The sequence below is a fragment of the Saimiri boliviensis genome, chromosome 5, assembly GCF_048565385.1.
Source record: "Saimiri boliviensis isolate mSaiBol1 chromosome 5, mSaiBol1.pri, whole genome shotgun sequence".
NCBI lineage: Eukaryota > Metazoa > Chordata > Mammalia > Primates > Cebidae > Saimiri > Saimiri boliviensis.
Genome location: NC_133453.1, coordinates 151,024,799 through 151,047,872, shown reverse-complemented (window position 1 = coordinate 151,047,872; position 23,074 = coordinate 151,024,799). Strand labels below are relative to the sequence as shown.

At 47.9% G+C, this 23,074-nt stretch overlaps 1 protein-coding gene across 1 annotated transcript in view; it reads left to right on the top strand.

The window, feature by feature from the left end:
* HERC2 (HECT and RLD domain containing E3 ubiquitin protein ligase 2) overlaps nt 1–23,074 on the top strand; it is a 197,736-nt gene that overhangs the window by 143,710 nt on the left and 30,952 nt on the right. Inside the window, exons 66-78 of the mRNA XM_039479850.2 lie at nt 274–445; nt 1,282–1,465; nt 2,020–2,160; nt 6,423–6,614; nt 12,055–12,208; nt 16,245–16,352; nt 17,719–17,850; nt 18,283–18,441; nt 18,525–18,643; nt 19,240–19,365; nt 19,807–19,962; nt 20,347–20,462; nt 20,557–20,755. Of these exons, the coding sequence (XP_039335784.2) occupies nt 274–445; nt 1,282–1,465; nt 2,020–2,160; nt 6,423–6,614; nt 12,055–12,208; nt 16,245–16,352; nt 17,719–17,850; nt 18,283–18,441; nt 18,525–18,643; nt 19,240–19,365; nt 19,807–19,962; nt 20,347–20,462; nt 20,557–20,755 (1,958 nt within the window). The remainder of the gene's footprint in view (nt 1–273; nt 446–1,281; nt 1,466–2,019; nt 2,161–6,422; nt 6,615–12,054; nt 12,209–16,244; nt 16,353–17,718; nt 17,851–18,282; nt 18,442–18,524; nt 18,644–19,239; nt 19,366–19,806; nt 19,963–20,346; nt 20,463–20,556; nt 20,756–23,074) is intronic.

Below are 23,074 nucleotides of genomic sequence, written 5' to 3'. Positions count from 1 at the left end.
TAACACGAACTGTTGTAAGTGCATTTTATGAAAGCGTCTACATCTTTTGCAGTTACAGTGAAACTTTGCTGAGAATAGCTTCTTTATGGAAATATGGATAAGTGGTTTTCTTATTTTGAAGGCCTGTTAATGAGCCTAAGATGTGCTCTGCGAAATAGCAAAATGATGCAGATTGCAGTGTGTTTTGGAACAAACCTATAAGGTCAGACTTTATAGAAACAGAACAGACTGTGATCTTAAAAACAAAATGCCTATTCCATTTTCCTCTCACAGGTGTGCCTTCAGATGCCGATTCTTCTGCTGTCAGTAATAAAATAAGTGCTGCAAGTAATTCAAAGCCCAGTCGCCCTTCCCTTGCCAAGATTCTCCTGTCATTGGATGGAAATCTGGCCAAACAGCAGGCCTTATCGCATATTCTCACGGCATTGCAAATCATGTATGCCAGGTAGGCTTGTGTGCTAATTTTTGAAATTCTGCAATTATATGAGCTTCAGGTTTTTGTGATTGTTTTTCATTGATCAAATGTCTCCAAAAATGTCATATTATTGTCTTTAAATGCTGTGTGTTGTAAGTCACGTGTTGTTTGATGGTGATTGATGGTATCTTTGTGCGTGTTTTAATAAGCATTGAAATATGAATTAGAAAACTAACTTGGATATTTTCACTGTTCTTTTTGATCCGTAGACTCTGACCATTAATATTTGGGGGAAAAAACGAAGAATTACGCGATACTAAGTTATAGTGATGTCTGAGACAACTTAGTGCCACCTTTGCTGACTTGAGAAGGCTGTTTTGCTAATGTGGCCTGTGCAGTATTTTTCTGCTATGTCAACCTGGAGTTGACAGGTGTGCTTACATAGGAAAATTAGTTTCGGAACAAAAACAGTCATTCGTAGGGGTCATTGAGCCCTTGCTGCTCTCTATGTGGCTTTCAGTACACACAGAATTGCCCAGTGGTCAGTTATGCAGCCCTCAGGCTCTCACAGCAGCCCAAGAGGATTTCTCGGGGAGAGCCAGAGTCTCATTCGGTCTGGTTTTTATGTTTGGCAGTTTTTCACCTGCCATTACTCTGGTTTTTCAAATAAATAAGATCCGGAGTAAACATTTTAGCTATTAGCCAGAGGATACATGGTAATAATGTTTGGTATTTTTCCAGAACTCTTTTACATGCATTCAGTAAAAATGAGAAAATGCCTCAGTGTGCACTGGTCCTGCCTCGCCACTTTCTGTGGCGCAGGGACGCAGGCGGCTCACCACAGGCCCGGCTTTGTGTCCCGACAGAGACGCCGTGGTCGGGGCCCTGATGCCGGCTGGCATGATCGCCCCGGTGGAGTGCCCCTCATTCTCCTCGGCAGCCCCTTCCGACGCATCCGCCGTGGCCAGTCCCTTGAATGGAGAAGAATGCGTGCTGGTCGTTGATGTCGAAGACAGACTGAGTCCAAATCCATGGCAAGAAAAGAGAGAGGTAAAAGCGAATCGTAAAGCAGTGGAAGCTCAGAAAGGGAAAGGTGGCTCTTCGTGTCTGGGAAAGTCTCATTCCGTCGCTTAGTTTAGGCTGTTTCTGTGCCTCCTGCTTTGATTTTTGGCTATACTTAGAAGCTCTGTAAAGGAACTTTTAAAGTGCTTCAGTGGAATTAAGATTTCTTAAAAAAAAAAAAAATCATTTAATGCAAGTTCACAGTCTTCGTCTGCGATTCTGAAACGTTAAAGTTCTGATAGTCAAAAATTTTAGTAACTTATTTTGGTGAAAGAACCAACTTGAAGATATGTGAGCTCATTTCAGTCTGGCTCATGTGACCTGCCGTGAATATAGTAGTTTTTCTTAAAATACGGACGTACTCGACTCCGCACAGCTGTCCTAGGCCCGAATGGGGTGGTAGCGGCTCTGTCGGGTAGGTGCCGTGTTACCTCTGTAAAATCTGGAACATTCCAAACAGCCCAGGTAGTTTTAGATAAGGCGTTTTGGGACTTACTGAGTTTTTCCACTGAAACTTCTCCTACTGTGCATTCTTCACCTAGATTGTTTCCTCCGAGGACGCGGTGACCCCCTCTGCAGTGACTCCGTCAGCCCCCTCAGCCTCCGCTCGGCCGTTTATCCCAGTGACGGATGACCCGGGAGCCGCAAGCATCATCGCAGAAACCATGACCAAAACCAAAGAGGTGAGCGCTGTCCTTCTTTACCTTTGTGTCGTGGAATTGCCCTGAATGCACACAGATGCGGAAGTAGTACCGACAAGTAGAACTCGGTCTGTCCCTCTGCCGTTCGCACGAGTGGGCATCGGCGGGACACCGTCCCTGTCCCTGCTGCCTGCTGCTGCCTGTATTCCTCCTGGAGCACCAGGACTGCAGCTCGAGCCAGGGTTGCTTTCAAACCTGCCGACGTACGGGGATCTCGCTCTTCCTCCCAGTGGTGTCCTTACAGGTCCCGCACCGTCTAGGATCGCACCGCGTCTCTTTGGTCCTCAGTGTGGAACCGTCCTTCAGTGCCTCCGTTTTGGCGCTCGGCACAGGAATGGCGCTTAGTTCCTTCAGTGTTGACTTGCTGCGTCACTGGCGACGTAGATTATCACTGGGTTAAGGGTCTCTGCCAGGTGTCTCCCCGGACGTCAGTCAGTGTGCTGAGTACTCGTGGGGGTGCCTTTGCGAGTGTGTCAGTGTCTCATAGCCGCAGAGGTATCTCTCCGTGAGGACTGAACAGGTGTGACGCTCCTCATCATACTTTGACCCACCCATTTTTAGCATCTTGAAGATTCTAGCTGAATCCATTGTTACTGGGGTGGTTGTCACGTTTTCATTTTTCACATTTATTGTTACTTCTGGAATGTGATTGTTGCCATTCTTTCGCAAGGGAGAGCTTTCCCTTTTCATCCGTCTGTCTTCCACCCACCCACCCACCTACCTGCCTACTTGTGTATTTACATTGTAGAGATTCAGAAGTTCCTGTCTTAGTCTGGTAGTGACATTTGTTACTATCATCATTTGACACCCACTGTGTCCCAGTCTTGGTCCCTGGGACTCCTGTGCACTGGTCATTGGTACTCCTGTGGACTGGCTCCTTTGTCTGATGTGCCCCCGTAATCTTAGGGCTCCTCCTCCTTTTCTGGCACAGCAGTGTGCTCCAGAGTCGTCTTCACCTACCTTGCCCCTGCCTGGAGTCAGCCGTTTCTCCAAGAAGCCATGGTTCCTGCTAGTGGCTGGTAGGGTCTGGAAACCTAGAATGGGTGCCTGCTAAGCTGATCGTTACCAAGTGTGCCTGGTTCGGCCCTGTCAGCAAACAGACCCATACACACAAGCCTTTATTTATCCTTCTGCTTTTGTCTATATCGTAAAAACCGTGAAGAGCCCAAATCAATACTTCTAATTCCAGTCCAGTACTACAGGGCTTGTTCCTACTCTCTTTCCATATTTTTTGGTGTATAATACTTTTATATGTGGCTAGATTTGGTTTGCTGCTATTGTGTTGAAGATTCTTACATCTGCATTCATAAGGGATATGGCTCTGTAGTTTTCTTGTGTTGTCTTTGGTTTGGGTATTATAGCAATATTGGCTTCATAGATTGAGTTGGAGGGTGTTTCATTCTCTTCTGTTTTTTAGAAGAGTTGGTGAAGGATTGGGGTTAACTCTTAATTAAACAGTTGATAGAATTTTGTCTGTCCTTCTAGCCTAGTCCCGTCATTCGTTGAATGGTTCCTGGATTTTTGGCACAACACAAAATTCCAGGCGCAGCAAGATGTCTTATGCTCCAACACAGGAAGCCGCTGTTGCCTGAGAAGACCTGGGTGTTTCCAGTGGAGCAGGGCATCGAAAGGTTGAGATCTGGGCCTGTCATGTGCTTGTTGCTGTTTGGGTGACAGAGCTAGAGAATGACTGTGTGTGTGTAACGTAAGAGGTACGTAGGTCAGTTTTTTGTTGTTGTTTTGAAACAGGGTCTTGCTCTGCTGCCCAGGCTGTAGTGCAGTGGCACAATCTTGGCTCACTGCAGCCTCAACCTCCTGGTGTCAAGCCGTCCTCCCACCTCAGCCTTTCAAGTAGCTGCAGCTACAGGCCTGTACCACCACGCCTGGCTAATTTTTGCATTTTTTTTTTTCTTTTTGGAGATAGGGTTTTGTCATGTTGCCCAGGCTGGTCTTGAACTCTTGAGCTCAAGTGATCTGCCTGCCTTAGCCTCTTAAAGTGCCGGGATTTCAGGTGTGAGCCACCGTGTTTGGCCTACATCGGTATTTATGTTGTTACATGTTTGCATATAAGGAAAACCACCAGTTCACGTGAATATGATTGATTCTAATCCAACTGGGATTCATTCCGGTTGTCACGCTTTCTGTGTTTGTGACTTTCTTCTCTGAATGGTGGTCTCCTGTCATCAGCAGTCCGTTCACTTCAAGTTCATTCTCCTTAGATAAGCGGCCTCCGATCTTGGCTGTCCTGCCCTCTGTGGTGGGTACCCTTCTTCCTCCGACCCTCAGAACCAGTCTGCTTCATGGACCTCCACGGTCACCCTGTGTGACCTCTGGCCCTCGCCCCACCTCCGTGTTGACCCCAGAGGCTGGCACCTTCCTCACTTGACTTGGCTGTGTCTCTCCAGCTCCGCATGTGTGGATGCTCTCCCCAGCATGCTGAGGTGCGCTGACACCAGGCCGGGCCCTGCTCATGTGTGCTCCCATGCCAGCCTTCCCATCTTGGGGACAAATGCTTTATTTTTAGTTGCATTTGGAACCCTTGATTTATTATGCTGTTACTACTGGCAGAAAATATGTGCGAGGGAAATGATTTATAATCACCCATGGTAATAAGAAAGCCTCTGTTTATAAATTAGGTGTCTGGAATCAACTTCTCCTTTTGGCAGTGTCCTGGGATGAGGGTTTAATGCAGAACTTAATCTGAGGAGGGCAACATTTTTGTTTTTAGGTAGAAGGATGAATGATTTATTTCCTCCCATTTATTTATGAGACTAGGCATTATCCAGATTGTAACCCAGAATTTCTGTTATTTCAGTTTTGGTTTGACTCATGAATTTAAGGCAAAGCAATTTCAATGTTCATATTAACTATGATTCATATTTAAGGATATGCTGCTAGTGATTTCTTCCTTGGCAATTCTTGTAGACATTTGTGTGTGTGTGTGTGTGTGTGTGTGTTTGTGTGTGTGTGTGTATTTTAAGACACCCTCCTCAAAGAAATATCAGGCACATTTCAATCTCAAGACTAAAGATTTAAGTCGCACTGAATGCCTTTGCTGTCCTTCAGTGAGTTATGCTCTGGAATGTCAACATTTATAATGAATGTCACCGCTCCTTGGGTCTCTGTGCAGAGGCAGGAGCAAGGTTTGTTTCCCTAAAGGAAGAAGCACCTGTTCCTAAATCAGAGTGGTGTGTGTTTCCAGGGCCTGGTTGGATCATCTTCCCTTAAGGGGAACGTGTGGGGCTCTTCTTCCCCCACCTTGCTTATGTTTGTGGAAAGAGTTGCACTGGATTTGCTGAGGTCTGGAAATCAGGAGAGAACAGGGGCACTTCCCTTAGCTCTCATTCTCCCTCTGGGGAGCCAGACTCTGCCTGTGGGATGAGAAGGGCTGGGCCTACCCCCTGCTCTGCACAGAGTCACAGAGGTTCCCATGCTGGGTCACGAGCGGTGGGAGTCTCTGGCTCTGACAAACGGCCTTTCCCTTTTCCACGAGCTCAGCCCTGATGCTGCCCTCCAGGAACCGCTTGTGTGCTGACAGGCCGGGTGGGGGTAGCCATCCTGGACAAGGCACGTCCATGGGGTGGGAGCTGGGGGTGCAGTGATGCTGGGAACTGGCTCGTAGCAAACGAGGGGTGGTGAAGGATCGCGATGCCGCGTGTTTAGGCTGACATGACAGGAATGGGAAGTGCGAGTGGTCACCAGAAGACTTCTTTGTGTGATGTTTTCAGTGAGCCGAAGGAGTGGGAGATTATGGACAGTGTGTAACGTGCCAGTGAGTCTCTTAAAATAAGATCCTAGGAAAGAATTATGGAGAGGATCTAGACATATGTAAAATTATAGAGTACAAATTTAGTTTATAAATGATTCCCAAGCATACCTTACAGGTAAGGGTAGATTTTACAGGATGCAAATCCATTCCAAAACTCCCCCTGTAGTACCTGCCTGGGATCCATACTTGGTCATAGTAATAAATGGTCACTTCTTTATGGATTAAGTCATCCCTTTTTGATAAATGCTGTTGGAAATACAACGGTTAGTTGGTTTTGAAAACATAATGCATGGCTTGGTGGAGATTTTAGGGGGCCGTCATTTCTTAATCTGTTTTCTTAAGGTCTTAAACACTTTCAGGTCCCTCACTTGTTGGTATTCATGTGTCCTCTGAGTTTATGGGTAAACTGGTGACCATTTATTATCTCTGAATGTATCATTTCTCATGTGTATTTGTTGGATGTTATTTGACTTAGGATGTTGAAAGCCAAAATAAAGCTGCTGGTCCAGAGCCTCAGGCCTTGGACGAGTTCACGAGTCTGCTGATTGCTGATGACACCCGCGTGGTGGTGGACCTGCTCAAGCTGTCGGTGTGCAGCCGGGCTGGGGACAGGGGCAGGGAAGTGCTCTCCGCTGTGCTGTCCGGCATGGGGACTGCGTACCCCCAGGTGAGTCTCAGGGAGGCCGGGGCCATCTGACTCCATGTCCTGCACGCTGGGCCAGCCTCCCCTCCAAGGGAGAGCCGCTGTGGGTCGCTGGTGATCTTGTGCTGGGTTTCATCCTAGTTGACGGCAGGTTAGGGGCACTCCTTTAAAACGAAACATTTTAGTATTGACCCCAGTGACATCCTTGACCTGTTTTAGAACTGATTTGTGCATCTTTTAAAAAAATTATTTGTCAGAGTTCTTGAAGTAAGTCCCTTTTGTATCGTATGTTTTTCAGTTTCCACCCATTTATCTTTTGATACGAGTTTCTTATTTTTTGTCATGTACAAATTTTTAATTATATGGTCAAATCTGTTAGTTTTTTTTCGTTTATGCCTTCTAAGTTTTGTATTATGCTTTAAAAAATGCTTGTTTTTTTTTTTGTTTGTTTGTTTTTTGTTTTTTTTAAGACATGATTTTTCACCATGTGGTGCAGGCTAGTCTCAAACTCCTGGGCTCAAGTAATCCATCCAAAGTGCTGGGGTTACAGGTGTGAGCCACTGTGTCTGGCATTCTTCTTTTAATTTTTATTCATTTATTTCCTAACCACTAGACAATCAGGGATTTTCTTTTTCTTTTCTTTTTTTTTTTTTTAATTACATTTTAGGTTTTGGGGTACATGTGAAGAACATGCAAGATTGTTGCATAGGTGCACACGTGGCAGTGTGATTTGCTGCCTACCTCCCCTTCACCTATATCTGGCATTTCTCCCCATGCTCTCTCCCCCCAACTCCCCACCCCCTGCTGTCCCTCCCCTGTTTCCCCCCAACAGCCCCCAGGGTGTGATGCTCCCCTCCCAGTGTCCGTGTGTTCTCATTGTTCAACACCCACCTGTGAGTGAGAACATACGGTGTTTGATTTCCTGTTCTTGTGTCAGTTTGCTGAGAATGATGGTTTCCAGGTTCATCCATGTCCCTACAAAGGACACAAACTCATCATTTTTGATGGCTGTATAATATTCCATGGTGTATATGTGCCACATTTTTGCTGTCCAGTCTATCATCGATGGACATTCATCTGATTAAAAAAGGGGACTGAAACAGGGAGCCAGGCCAGGAGGTGGCCAGACAAAAAAGCACCACGAATCTCAGCACCGCTGTTTCAGCCAGTGCAGTGGGTTGCCGCACGGGAAATCATACAGATCCTGGCTCCTTTTCAACAGGCGACTAGAACACCTGGGAGAGAGTCCACTGTTCAACGGAAAAAAGAAGGCTCTGAGGCAGAGAGCCAGGTGATCAGGCTTGGCTGGTCCCACCCCCACAAAAAAACAGCAGTTGGAAATGCTCTGGGTTGAGAGTTTCATAGCAAGCACAGCTGAACCTGGGACAGTCTAGCTCTGTGGGGGAGGGATGTCCGCCATTACTGAGGCACTCCACCACTACGGAGGTAGTCCGCCATTGCTGAGGCAGCCCACCTTTGCCGAGGCAGCCTGCCACTACAGAGAGAGTCCACCAATACGGAAGTGGGCCACCATTGCCGAGGCAGTTCTAACTATACCCTGTATAAACAGGACTGCAGGGAAGATCACATGGCAGCTGGGCAGAGCCCACAGCAGCTCAGCAAAGCCTCTGCAGGCAGACAGTGACTAGGCTGCCTCCCCGCTTGGCAGGCCAGCCCTGAAAAAAGGCAGCAGCACAACAGAAACTCATAAATAAAGCCCTAAGTCCCCAGGACAGAGCACCTGGGGAAAAAAAGGGGGGGGATTTTGACTTCTGCTGCAGCAGACCTAAACGTTCCTGCCCAGCAGCTTTCAATGAACAATGGAGGTCACAGCTCAGCGCTTGAGCTGCTGTAAAGGACAGACTGTCTCCTCAAGCAGCTCCCTGACCCCCGTATATCCAAAGAGTCACCTCATAAAGGAGAGATCAGACGGACATTTGGCAGGCATCCTTCTGGGACAAAGATAGCAGAAGAAGAAACTGGCAGCAACCCTTACTGTTCTGCAGCTGCTACAGGTGATCCCCAGGCAAGCAGGGCCTGGAGTGGACCTCAGCAGTCCTACAGCAGAGGGGCCAGACTGTTAGAAGGAAAGCTAAGAAGCAGAAATAACTTCATCATCAACAAACAGAACGTCCACTCAGATGCTTGTTAATGTGACATTGTTTTGAATAAGTTCTTCTAAATTTTCTTCTAAGTTTTTGGAGACAGAGTTTCCTTCACACAGGCTGGAGTATGGTGGTGTGATCTTGGCCTCCTGGGACCACCTCTGCCTCCTGGGATCAAGTGATTCTTGTGCCTCAGCCTCCTGAGTGGCTGGGATTACAGGCATACGTCACAACGCTTGGCTATTTTTTGTAGTTTTAGTTGAGATGGGGTTTCACCATGCTGGCAGGCTGGTCTCGAATTGCTGACCTCAAGTGCTCCACCCACCTCAACCTTCCAAAGTGCTTGGGATTACAGGCATGAGCCACCATACCTGGCCTTCTAAGTTTTTATGATCTCATGTATTATTTACATTTTTTAGCCACCGGGGATTTATCTTGTTCCAAAGATAAAGTAGGGATCCAACCTTATATTCGGCCATAAACCAGTTGCCCTAACATTATTTATTGAATAATTCATCTTTTCCCTGGTGATTTAAAAACCAGTTTTATCATATTCCAAATTCCCATATGCATTTGGGTCTAGCTACAACACTTCTTAGCCTCTCATATTATGATATTTTAGCTATTACAGCTTTAAAATATCTTTTAATATTTGGTAGCACTGGGTCAGTAAAACTTTGTCATTGTGGAAGTGTTCTGTACCTGAGCTGTCTGAGATCATTGCCACCAGCCACGTGTGGCCACTGAGCGCTGAAACGTGGGCAGTGCACCTGAGGAACTGAAGAATAAAAAACTCAATATTAGGCACATGTGGCTAGGAGCTGTTGAAGTGGTCTCCAGGTCTGCAGCATAAAGCAGCATAAAGTCTTATTAGTATGTCTTAGAAATAGGACTCCTCAGTCCTAAAGGCCATGGGCTCTCCTTCCTTAGGAACTCCTGTTAGGAGCAGCCGTGTTCTGCCCTGCTAGGCACCCTGAGGCATCTTTCCTGGCTGCAGATACTTCATCCATTTCTCTGAGTGGTGACTTTGTGTGCAGGAAAGTCTTATTCTCTCACTTAGTTTAGGCGGTTTCTATGCTTATTATGATTTTTGGCTTTAGTTAGAAAGAAGAATATTCTGTTTAAAGGAACTTCTAAAGTTTTGAAGTAGAGTTTAGATTGTTTTAAAAAATCATTAAATACAGATTCGTGGTCCTTTATCTGCAATTCTGAAACGTCAAAGCTCTGATAGTCAGAAATTTTGGTAACTTACATGATCACCAAAATGAAAATAGGTAGAGTTGACCAGTCTTGAAAGCACAGCAAAGGTTTGGTGGATATTTTAGGGGCTTGTTATTTTTTTATGTGCTGTTCATGAAGAACTAAAAAGCTATAGGTTTCCTTTTTTCTAGTTTTTTGAGACGATTTACTTGGCATAATTCCTAAGTATTGCATTTGTGAGACGGAAGGATATGAGCAAGAACTCCGACTTAAAATAATGCTGAGCATTTGCCACGCGCGTCCCCACGTTCTCAGTACGGGGGTAGGGGTTACCTTTACGCGTGGACAAGGCACCTGAGGCCGAGAGGTCGTTCTGGCTTGAGCACGCTCATTTTGCCGTAGGTGGAAGAGATGGGTTGGAACCCTGAGTGCTCTGAGCCCCAGCTCCGTCGTGACCCCTCTGCAGATGATGGTCTTTGCAGAGGACGCTTCTGAAGGCCAGAGCCGCTAGTCAGCTCTGCACATGGGTGCTTGATGATGCCAACATCTGCTCTCAGTACCTCCACCAGGTTCTAGGAGAGGCAGGAATAAGGATATAGCCATTTTCAAACTGCCCTTGCCAGGTGGGCAAGATGGCCGTTTCTTCTGTGTCCTGCCCTGACCTGATATTTGGGACTCAAAAGGAGAGACAAATTTAGGTTTAAAACCATGCCTATATGACAGTGGTATAGTTTGTTAATATGTAATATATGTACTAAGCAAAGCTATTTCATACCTAAATATGAGGAAAAATAGAAAAAAAAAAGAATAATCAATTTCTATAAAGTATAGCATGGGTATTAGAAGAGTTTTGATTTTTCTGAATTAAAAATTGGGGGGTTGGCCATGCGTGGTGGCACATGCCTATAATCCCAGCACTATGGGAGGCCGAGGCGGTCGGATCACAAGGTCAAGAGATTGAGACCATTCTGGCCAACATGGTGAAACCCTGTTTCTACTAAAACACAAAAATTAGCTGGGCGTGGTGGCACGTGCCTGTAATCCCAGCTACTCCGGAGGCTGAGGCAGGAGAATTGCTTGAACCCAGGAGGCGGAGGTTGCAGTGAGCCGAGATCGCGCCATTGCACTCCAGCCTGGAGAGAGAGTGAGACCCTGTCTCAAAAATTGGGGGGGTTAATAGATGATTGTTGTTATGACATATTCTCTCATTTGTTTTTAAAAATAACAAGGAGTTTATAATCACCACTCTTACCCTTAATCTTAAAAGACATCAATCACCAATAATTTTTAAAAGAAAGCCAGCACACTGTGGATTGTTGAGAATGTAGCATGGGTCTGGCCCCTGGTGTCCTGGGTCCGGAGGCACACCTGTGTTGGGATCGGTGGCCCCTCCAGTCAGAGACTCTCCTGCTTTATCTGGCCTGGATGGCTTGATCGCGTCTCTCCCACCTGGCTCATTGACTTCTGGGACTGTGGTCATTTTCCCTTGCTGGCTGTTCCTTCCCTCGATGTTGTGTTTCCGAGGCCGACTGTCCTTACTAGGAAGCAATCTTGTCTTGGTGTAAATAAGCTGTTGTCACCATCACCATGGTGTTTCATTTTATCAGCTGGCACATATTAAGTGTTGTGTGTGTTGGGAGCCTTCCAATCACTTTTTTTTTTTTTTTTTTTTTTTTTTTGAGTTAGAGTCTGTCCCTGTCACCCAGGCTGGAGCACAGTGACACGATCGCACTCTGTCTCCTGAGTTCAAGCGATTCTCCTGCCTCAGCCTCCTGAGAGTTGGGACTACAGGCGTGGGCCGCCATGCCTGGCTACTTGTTTGTATTTTTGGTTGTGACAGGGTTTCACCATATTGGCCAGGCTGATCTCAAGTGATCTGCCCGCCTCAGCCTCCCAAAGTGCTTGTATTAACAGGTGGGAGCCACTGCACCCCACCCAACGACTTTCTAACTCTGATGAGCACCTTACAAGCTCTCTGCTCTCTCTGTTTTATGTGCAAGGAAGCCAAGCCATGATTTGAACTCAGTTTCTCAAACTCCATGCCCTCCGCTCCACCCTGTCGCTAAGGAGCTCCAGGGCAGGAGGAGCAGAGGGAGCATGCAGGTGACCCAGGTGTGGAGCCGGCGGCCGCCTCATTTGTGTCCTTGCTTCCTCCCCAGGTGGCCGACATGCTGTTGGAACTCTGCGTCACCGAGTTGGAGGACGTGGCCACAGACTCGCAGAGCGGCCGTCTCTCCTCTCAGCCTGTGGTGGTGGAGAGTAGCCACCCTTACACGGACGACACCTCCACCAGCGGCACGGTGAAGATACCAGGTGGGGGCCGCCGCAGGGAGGAGCTGCGGCGTTTCGCACCTTCAGAACGCTGATTCTGTCGCTGCTTCAGCAGAAACAACCATCTCTGTCGTATAAAAGGAAGTTACAGAATGGCTTTCGAATCGGCCTCCTCCCGTTTTCTAACAAACTTCCTTTGCACAGTAAATCATGATACAGAAAGTCACACGAAGTAAATGTTTAGCTTCATGATAATCAGGCAGATGCCCTAGTCATTATAACTCAGGTCTAGACCTAACCTGTGCCAGATCCCAGAACCCCTCAGTGTGTCTCCCTGAAGCTTCTCTGAGTGACGCTCTGACTTGCATCTCTGCTTCTGTTACCCACGTGTACATCTTTCTTTTCTTTTTAACAATTCAAGAAAAATTATCAAAAAGAAGAAGGTTGAGGCCCCGACCTTTCACCCGACAGGCTTCCCCACGGCCTGGCTCTGCTGACCGCGCGCTCGTGCTGCCGTTGGGTGTGCCTCGACCTCCTTCTGCAGGTTGCTGCCTGGTTCAGACGCCCATGAGTTCAGTCCCTGTGGCCAGCTCCTTAGTGGCTGAGACTCCGCCTCAGAGCACCTCCTGCCTGCCTGTGTTTCCTTCGTGACATCAGCAGCCCCTGAGGCTTATTAGCACTGGAGGCCATTGGCCCATGAGGGGATACAAATGATGCTATTCTAGAGGAATCATTTCTTGCTTATTTAGTAGCTGGAATACTTTCTTATAAAGAGACATTTTCCCTTATTTGATCGTTGGTTGCCCAAGGTGCCGTTTGCCTGAGAAAGATAAGATGAAAGCTTGATTCTGCCTCTTTTTACCGGAGAATGAATTCATTTCCTTTCATTTCTTGAAGCTGACCTGTTTTTTTTTTTTTTTTTTAAATGTTGTTATGAACTCATGGATGGAAACATATGTGAGGGTTTTACTCTGATGTGATGATCTTTGTAGAAGCTGAGGTGATCCTGTTTCTAGACAGTGCAGCCTCTTCAGTGTGGCTCCCACATGATTCTCGTGGTCCTTCGTAGCGTCCAGGCAGTTGACCCAAGCTGTCCTAGGGTTCTCTTCACCTGGGATCTGCCCTGGGTTCTTCTGTTCATGCTGATACTTAAAAAATGTTTCTTTTATTTACTTTTCACATGTTATTTATGCACTTGTTTGTTTAGAGACAGGATGTTGGTCTGCCACCCAGGCTGGAGTGCAGTCTGTAGCCTCAAGTTTCTGGGCTCAGGTGATCCTCCCACCTCAGCCCCCCGAGTAGCTAGGAGTGCAGGCGCGTGCCAGCCGGCCTGGCTGACACCTGATTCCGTCTACTCAAATAAAGTACAAGGTTGTACTTCGTCTGTTACGTCTGCCTCTCTTTGCTTGCCTACCAAATCCTGGTTCCAAGATGGTATTTGATAAAATGTCTCATGATTATTCATGTGCTTTGCCCACGTTGCATATACGACAGACTTAGGATATAATTTCAATACTGCTAATGTCAGTATAATTACTGAAATTCAGAGCATGCCCTAATTTTCTCAGATTTATTAAATAATTACACTGCATCTACAAGAGCATAACAACTGTGACATACTATACTTTGTTTTCACCTTTGAGTCTTGGTTTTACTGACTGGTCCTTGTGGGGTCTGAAGCGTACTCTGGTGCATTCCTCAGTGGCCCCTGAGATCTTCACAGGAGTGTTTGTCCTTTGAACCGAAAGGTAGTTTTTCTGGGCATTAAAGCGTTGAATCATGTCTTTTTCCTCTGTGAAAGTGGGATAACATCTTTTCCCTTTGTAAGAATATGCGTTCACATGGGTCACTCTCGGTGACTTCTCAGGTACGGGGTGCTCCCTGGGTCTGTCCTCTCAAGTCTGTGATGTGGGACGTTCTCTCGAAGTCTGCAGTCTCTGTTCAGCAGCCTTGCTTAGCAGTTTTTTCTAGGGACACTCGGTGACTCTCCATGCATTGGATAGTGGATGCCTTTTAGAGTTAATGTTACTTTCTCTTTCAAGTACTTTTTACCTGTTTTTGTTTGTTTGTTTGTTTGTTTTAATTCCTACCTTTTCTCCTGTTTGTCTTAAGGCGCATCTGCTGGATTTATTTGATTGTACACTCTCTTTTAGTCTCTACTGGAATGTAGTTTTGTTTTCATTTTAATTCTGTCTCCAGCTTTATCATTTAATTTTTTGGTTTTCCTAAGTCTGATTTATGTGGTTCTTTCATGTCTTGTATCATTTTTCTAATTTCATTCAGTTTGTTTTGAACTGATAGATTACAGGGCTGGTGTGGTTTGTGAGCTTATATTTCTGGCCTGCCTTTATTGTCTACAGGGATGTTACTTTGTTCCTTGTTCTCGTTTTTCTTTCCTTGTTTTTTTGAGACAGTCTTGCTCTGTCACCCAGGGTACAGTGCGGTGGCATGACCCTGACCCACCTTCCAGGCTTGACCGTCATTCTCCATCAGCCTCCTGAGAAGCGGGGACACAGGCTTGTGCCACCACAGTGGACTTTTTATTTTTTGTGGAGCAGAGTCTCTCTGTGTTGCCCAGTCTTGTCTCAAAACTCCTGGGCTCAAGTGATCCTCCCAGCTGAGCCTCCTAAGTGCTGAGAATTACAGGTGTAAGCTGCAGTGCCAAGCCCATTCCCTTTCTCTGACGATAACTTTTTATTGTGTTTGGTCTTATACTTTTATCTTGCTCATTTTTATCTGAAATCGTTTTTCTTGAACTTTCAGAATGAGGTGAGACCCAGAAAAGCTTTCTCACCTTGTGGCCCAGGTTGGAGTGTATAGGGGCACAATCTTGGCTCACTGCACTTGCAGCCTCTGGGCTCAGGTGATGCCCCGCTTAGCCTCCTGAGTAACCGGGACTGCAGGCTGTCTCCAGCTAACTTTTAAAATTTTATATCGAGAAAGGATTTCAACATGTTGGCCAGGCCTGTCTTGAACTCCTGAGCTCAAGCAGGCTGCCTGCCTAGCCTCCCAAAGTGCTGGAATTACAGGCGTGTACCACCTCATCTGGCCAGAAAAGCATTTTTAAACTTTAAGCTGTGACTTCATGACAGAAATGTAAAGAACAAAGGGTGTTTCTAGTCGGCATTTGCCTAGACAAAAATCTTGTGATGCTTTCTCTTTTGTTTCTCTCTCGCTTCATACCCAGGCCACCGGCAAATCCTGTTTTCTCTGCTTCTAAGATGTATTCCGGATTCAACCATTTCTCCCTAAGTGCAGACATTCTGGGCTAGTGCACCGTGGGGTCTCATCCGGTTTATCATCCTAGCAGTCACATCCAAGCCCCCTGACTGTGTTCCTGCCTCCACTCCCACCCTCTGCAGCCCTCCACAGTCAGCTGCCCACAGGGCATCCAGAGAGCGTAGCTTAAAACCGGTCCAAGGCTCTTAACCCTGTGACCCTGGGAGAGGACCTGAAGCCCCGCCCCGTGTCCCCCCGTCCTCCCCTCCTCTCTCCCGGCCCCTCGGTACCGTGCTCCGCTGGTCCGTCAAGAGCTTCCAGCCTGAAGGAGAACTCCTGTGCCTCTACTTACACACCTCTCATACCAGGTGTAGGTTCTGCACATGAAGCGATTTTCCGCTTCTCTGGACACCAGTTGAGTGCCCTGTAATTCAGTTCCGTTCTGATGCTGACTACCTGGAGTCATGAACCCACACGTTGAGGTGCGCCTCACTTCCAGGTGACCGGCAGCTTCCGTCGGACCTGGCTGCTCGTCGGGCATTCCCCCAGCCCCTCGGCAGTGCGACGCTGGCTGCGCGGCTCCATCGGGGCGGTGGCGCCGCAGGAGGAGAGTCTGCACGGTGGCCACGCGGAGGTTTTCTCTGGCCTTCCGGTCCACAGGCATGGTCTTCTGTGGGGCTGAGTGGGGGAAAAGGGTGGTGAGTCCGAGATGCTTGTCTTTGAGGCCAGTTCTTCCGGACTTTCTGCCATTCATTAGCTGTTAAACATGGTGTTCGTTTTGCTGTTTCTCCGGTGCACTGTTTCTGCTCGGGGCGCTGACCTGGGGTGGTCGCTGTGTTCTCTGCTCGTTTGTCTCCAGGTGCAGAGGGACTCAGGGTGGAATTTGACCGGCAGTGCTCCACGGAGCGGCGCCACGACCCTCTCACAATCATGGATGCTGTCAACAGGATTGTCTCTGTGCGGTCAGGTAAGGACAGGAGGCTGAGCAGCGCGTGATGGGAGCACCCGTGTCTCCGTAGACGAAGTCCTTGACATTTGTAGGACAGGACACTGCGACTGCATTCTCATGGAAGTCGAGGAAGGGACAATATGCTGTTCAGTAGATTTGCTTGCCTCCTCCCCATACTTTTGAATACAGTGTTATGTGTGGTGTGTGCAGCACACCCGTGTCGGATGAGCCCTGCCTCACCAGGCAGCTGCAGAAGGTGCTGAGGACGTGCGGGGTGCCGGGGCTCTGGCGAACCATGGGTGGCCCATGGCAGAGCTTCTTCAAGGGATTTGTGTCTTACTGGTTGCAGTGAGGGCCACGTGTGGAGTGACTTCTGTGTGTAGTTGTAGGCGGCCACGTGTCTGGCTTGTCTCTGCTGCTGGGCTTTATGAGGCCGGCGAGGCGGATCAGCGCGTCCGTGGGGGCCTGTTACAAGCTCTTTCCCCGAGCCTTTTAGAGTTGGCAGTGCGGGGCGTGTCTTCTAAGACCTCGTTATTCTTCATCTCAAGTGCTTCCTGTGAAGGGCCGGATAATGCAGCCTCTGTCAGCAGCACGCAGACTGGATGCCAGTGGAAGGGCGTGGCTGCGTCCCAGGAAACCTTTATCTGCACAGCGCTGCTTCGTGAAGTGAGGCTTTGCATGAAGTGCTGTGGTCCCGGTGGGCGTAGGTTTTTCTGGTGCTTTGACAGATACCTGCCAGTGTAGTTTTCAGTAGTGGTGTTGGATGTGGAAGCCCTTACAGGCCATCCCTGAGCCGTTGCCAGATGGTCCTTCTGAAGCAGAAACCTGGTGGGTTCTCGTGGCCTTCTGAGCGGCTGCGATACGCTGCTGCTCCTTTCCACAGCCGCCAGGCCTCTGCTCCCGGGGGCTGCTCTGCTGCTCCCTCAAGGCCACCTCTTCCGGGCCATGCTGAGCCACACACATGGGTCCTTTGTAGGGAGAGCTAGGGTTCTTCCTTCTGCTGCCTGGCCACCCGGTTGTATCAGAGCGTTCCCGGGAAATGTCCCCATGACCTGGCGTGTGTTGGCGACCCGGAGGCCTCTCACCATATCCTGGCTGTGTGGGATCATTTCCCCACCGGATGGTGGCTTCTGCCTGGGCAGGGCCCGCCAAACTGCCCTCAGTTTCCCAGGTACCTGGTAGAGGGTCTGAGTGAGTGTCTGCTGAAGAAAGGTGTGTATTAAAACGTGAATCCCAGGAGTGATGTGTCGCTGTGCACTTGAGCTCGGCTTGGAAGAGCTTGGTCTCGCACACGACGGCGATCGTTCTGCTTTGTGTCTGAGGAGGCTTGTGTTGGCTGGATGACGGATCGAAGCTAACCCTGGCGTGCGCTTTCCTCCTCCAGGCCGAGAGTGGTCCGACTGGTCCAGCGAGCTGCGCATCCCGGGGGATGAGCTAAAGTGGAAGTTCATCAGCGATGGGTCCGTCAACGGCTGGGGCTGGCGCTTCACCGTCTATCCCATCATGCCAGCTGCTGGTAAGTGGGGGGCTGTGCGACCAGGGGTAGGTGACTGGCTGTGGGTCGTTTCCAGACCAGCTTGGACACGTGCGCACTCCCGTGTGGTGCCTGACGGCTCGCCCTCTGCCGTGTTGGAGTGCAGGCTCCCGCAGGCGCCGCGGAGGCCTGGGTCAGAGCACCGAGACCCGTCCCAGCTGTCCAGCTGCCAGGCTCACTCTCCTCTTCCCCGGGTGTGGAAGGAGTTGTTGCAGGTGCAGTTCCTAAGGCTTTTGGTTTACAGGGGAAGTGACTGTGAAGATTGAGGCTCACCAACTCACAGTGGCATGAGGGACATATCGGCTGGTGCCTTCCAGTGGGTGGGGCTGGGTGCAGCCACCCTTGTCTGTGGTTGTCTTACGGGATGCTCCCTAGCTTGTGAAGCGCAGGGATGTTGACAGTGCTTATTCACAGGCCCTAAAGAACTCCTCTCTGACCGCTGCGTCCTCTCCTGCCCGTCCATGGATTTGGTGACGTGTCTGTTAGACTTCCGGCTCAACCTTGCCTCTAACAGAAGCATCGTCCCTCGCCTTGCAGCCTCGCTGGCTGCGTGTGCACAGCTGAGTGCCCTAGGTAAATGGTGCCAGGACAGTCGGGGCTGTCTTACTAGCTGGAAGAAACCCTCAGACTTCTGATACTTTGTCTGCTCATTTCAGCCGCAAGTCACAGAATGTGGGCCCTTCAGAGACTGAGGAAGCTGCTTACAACTGAATTTGGGCAATCAATCAACATAAACAGGCTGCTTGGAGAAAATGATGGGGAAGCAAGAGCCTTGGTATGGAATGTTCTAGTAAAGTTTCTAGAGCTGTGACCCTTGGGGAATAAAGTGTTGCTTTAGTGGTCTAAACCTCTAAATCATGGAGAAGAGTTGGGGAATTTTGCATAAGAATAGGGAGGCCTTTGTCACATCCAGACTTTTCCTATGCTGCAGTGTATACTGAGTTCAGGCTGGACTTTGTGAAAATATATGTCGACAGCTGTGTACCGTGGATTGTGTCGATTGGACTTTACAGTGAGGCTGACTGATGACCTCCTTTATTTTGGTGACTGAAGTAGTTCGTTTTGATCGTACCCATATGAGGAGATAGGCAGCATTTGTAGACTGGAGAGGGACTGTTTCTCTGGAAGCAGTTGTACTGAAATCAGTACCAAACATTCTGAGATGAGTCTTTGGACTCCTCTTTTTTATTTTAGTGTTTATGTTCTTTTAGCTTTTTTCCTACTTGAGAATTTTGATAAGGTTTTTTTTTTTTTTTTTTTTTTTAAGAAGAAATAGTACCAATATAATAAAACATTTGACTGTAGACACAAATGGTCAGCCTCCCTGTGTGCTGGATTCCCGTGATGGAACACTGTTCTGTTGTTTCTTAGAGTTTTACAGGTAGTGCTCTTGCTGCTTTGGTGAAAGGTCTTCCAGAAGCTTTGCAAAGGCAGTTTGAATATGAAGATCCTATTGTGAGGGGTGGCAAACAGCTGCTCCACAGCCCATTCTTTAAGGTAATATTTGACTTATTTTTTAAAGTAACAGTAGAGCTATTTGACTGAAGGAAACACTGAGAGCTGTCACGTCACATGCATTGTGTGTGTTTGAGGCCGCTCAGGGCAGCTGTAGGTATTGCTAAAGGCAAATATGAGAAGAAGAACTCAAGAAATGATCATGTGATCTAAACCCTTAAGCCATAAGCCTGTGACTGTTAGCATGCCTTGAGATGCACAGGTGTTCCTGCCACTTGATACAGGCAGCAAGTGCTGTAGCAGTTGTATGGCACGTGGCTGGGAACTGTCAGGGATTGCCACATCCCTGATGGCGGCCGTGTCCTTGCTGTGGCCACGGCGGTCATCCTGGAAGAGGAGGTCCTGTGGAAGGAGCCACAGAAGCCCCGGCCTGTTCGCTGCATTTCTACGTGTCCCTGTCTTTGTCTTTTTCGGTGCCTGCAGGTCCTCGTAGCTCTTGCTTGTGACCTGGAGCTGGACGCTCTCCCTTGCTGTGCTGAGACGCACAAGTGGGCCTGGTTCCGGAGGTACTGCATGGCCTCCCGCGTCGCTGTGGCTCTTGACAAAAGAACACCGTTGCCCCGTCTGTTTCTTGATGAGGTATTGCACAACATTTTGGAATAACTTTTGGGATGCTAAAACATTTTCTTTATCTAGCTATAGTATAACAAGATGTCAGTATTATGAGACACAGAAAAATTTTGCTTGCCAGGGAATATCAAAGAAAGTGACACATAGGTGAAAATGAGTGAGCTGACCCTGTGAATTTCACTGGAAGTTGATTTTCAGGAAGCTTCAGATAGAATGATGCTGTCTAGACGTTTTTGTATGTTAGACGTGACGCAGGCATTGTCGGCTTTGCCTGGTGACCACACATTGCAGTGTTGCTCTTCCCTCATGTTTTCAGGCGGGGATTCCTTCTGTCTGTCCTTAGTATTTATTTATTTTGTTTGAGATGAGTGACGTCATGATAATTTTGTTTAGGTGGCCAAGAAAATTCGTGAATTAATGGCAGACAGCGAAAACATGGATGTTCTGCATGAGAGCCATGACGTTTTTAAAAGAGAGCAGGATGAACAGCTCGTGCAGTGGATGAACAGGTGACTGCATTAGAAACGGGAAGCCCTGTGGATCGTGAGCGCGAGAGGTGGCTGTTCCTTCCCACGGCAAATGCTCACTCGATGTTTGTTGTAGGCGCCCGGATGACTGGACTCTTTCTGCGGGTGGCAGTGGAACAATTTACGGATGGGGACATAATCATAGGGGCCAGCTGGGGGGCATTGAAGGTGCAAAAGTCAAAGTTCCCACTCCCTGTGAAGCCCTCGCAACTCTCAGACCCGTGCAGTTAATCGGAGGAGAGCAGACCCTGTTTGCTGTGACGGCTGACGGGAAGGTAATGGAGCCTTTTCTGTTCAGAAGGTCCCTGAGCCTGAGGCAACTGTGGCTAAATGTGGTTTATGGTTCTTAGCACATGCAAGGATCTGCACTAAAACATTTCTCAAGATTAATAGTACTGTGGTATGCAGGAAGCAGCTAGCGTTCTAAGATACTTCTGTGTAATCTTTCAATTTTTAACTTCAAATTTTTAAGAAGTTTTTAAGATGGAGTTTTGCTCTAGTTGCCCAGGCTGGAGTGCAGTGGTGCAGCCTCCGCCTCCTGGCTTCAAGTGATTCTCTTGCCTCAGCCTCTCTAGTAGCTGGGATTGCAGGTGCCTACCACCACGCCCGGCTAACTTTTGTATTTTTAGTAGAGACAGGATTTCTGCCATGTTGGCCAGGCTGGTCTCGAACTCGTGACCTCAGGCCATCTGCTCGCTTCGGCCTCCCAAAGTGCTGGGATTACAGGTGTGAACCATTGCACCTGGCCAGTTTTTTTTTTTTAATTTTGAAAATGCATGACGTATACAAAAGTATTACAGTTTTTGCTTGTGTATCGCTGGTTAGTTGTATTTCTTGTTTGCTGTTGTAAATACTATTTTTAAAAGAATTTCTTGCTGCTGGCTGGGCATGGTGACTCGATACTTTGGGAGGCTGACGCAGGTAAATCACCTGAGGTCAGGAGGTGATTTGAGGCCAGCCTGGCCAACATAGGGAAACCCCGTCTCTACTAAAAATACAGAGAGAAGCTGGGTGTGGCGATGTGTTCCTGTAGATCCCAGCTACTCGGGAGGCTGAGGCAGCAGAATCACTCGAACCTGGGAGGTGGAGGTTGCAGTGAGCCAAGATCGTGCTACTACACTCTAGCCTGGGTGACAGAGCGAGACTTTGTCTCAAAAAGAAAAAAAAATTATTACTGCTGATGTCTAGAAATATTGGATGTTTCTATATTGACTTTATGTCTGGTGACCTACCTGACTCTTTTCATTCTAATGCACCTGAAAATTTCTCGTGTCGTCTTTATACTCCAGGGTACACTGGGGAGGGAGCTGTAGGCATTCCCTGGAGGTGTGCAGGCTGGGTTCTAGACTAAAACCACAAAGTAGTGTCTCCACAAAGCAGGCCACACAAATGTCTTGGTTTCCCAGTGGATATAAAAATGTGTGTGTGCGTCCATTAAGTCACATCTTCAGACTCCACTTCTAATTCTAGCTCCCTTGCTGTTTCCACCACATCTGTAGTCACTTCCTCCACCTGTCTCGAACCCCTCAAGTTCATCCGTGAGGGTTGGCATCCGTTTCTTCCAAATTGCTGTTAATGTTGAAATTTTCACCTTCTCCCATGAATCACAAATGTTGTTAATGGCATCCAGAATGGTGATGCCTTTCCGGAAGGTTTTCAATTTGGTTTGTCCACATCCGTTAAGAGGAATCACTATCTATGGCGGCGATAGCCTTATGAAATGTATTTTTTAGATAACAAGATTTGAAAGTTGAAATTTCTCCTTGATCCGTGCATGGGGCTGCAGAAAAGATGGTGTATTAGCAGGCCTGAAAACAACTTCAGTCTCTGTATGTGTTCAACAGAGCTCTTGGGTAACCAGGTACGTTGTCAGTGAACAGTGATACTTGGAAAGAAATCCTTTTTTCTGAGCAGTAGGCCTCAATAGTGGGCTTAAAATATTCAGTGAACCATGCTGTAAAATGTCCCGACTTCCAGGTTTTATTGTATTTCCCAGTACAGCCAGAGTGGAGTCAGTATAATTCTTAAGGGCCCTAAGATTTTCAGAATGGCCAATGAGCATTGGCTTTAACAAATTCAGCTAATATAGTCACCAGCTGCATTAGCCCCTAACAAAAGATTTGAAGCTTTGTTTCCTTTGCCCACCTGCAAGTGTCTTGATTGAGTTATAGCTTTTTTTTTGGAGAAAGTCTCGCTCTATCGCCAGGCTGGAGTAATCGCCAGGCTGGAGTACAATGGCGCCATCCTGGCTCAGTCCAACTTCCCATTTTCCGGCTTCAAGCAATTCTCCTACCTCAGCCTCCCGAGTAGCTGGGACTACAGGCACGCACCACCATACCTGGCTAACTTTTTTGTATTTTTTAGTAGAGACAGGGTTTCACCTTGTTGGGCAGGATGGTCTCGATCTCTCGACCTTGTGATCCACCCGCCTCAGCCTACCAAAGTGCTGGGATTACAGGCTTGAGCCACCGCGTCCGGCCAAGATTTGAAGCTTTGAAAGCAAAGGTTGACATCTCTTTAGCTATGAAAGTCCTAGATGGCGTCTTCTGCCGATAGAAGGCTGTTCCGTCTATGTCGGAGGCCTGTTTTAGTGT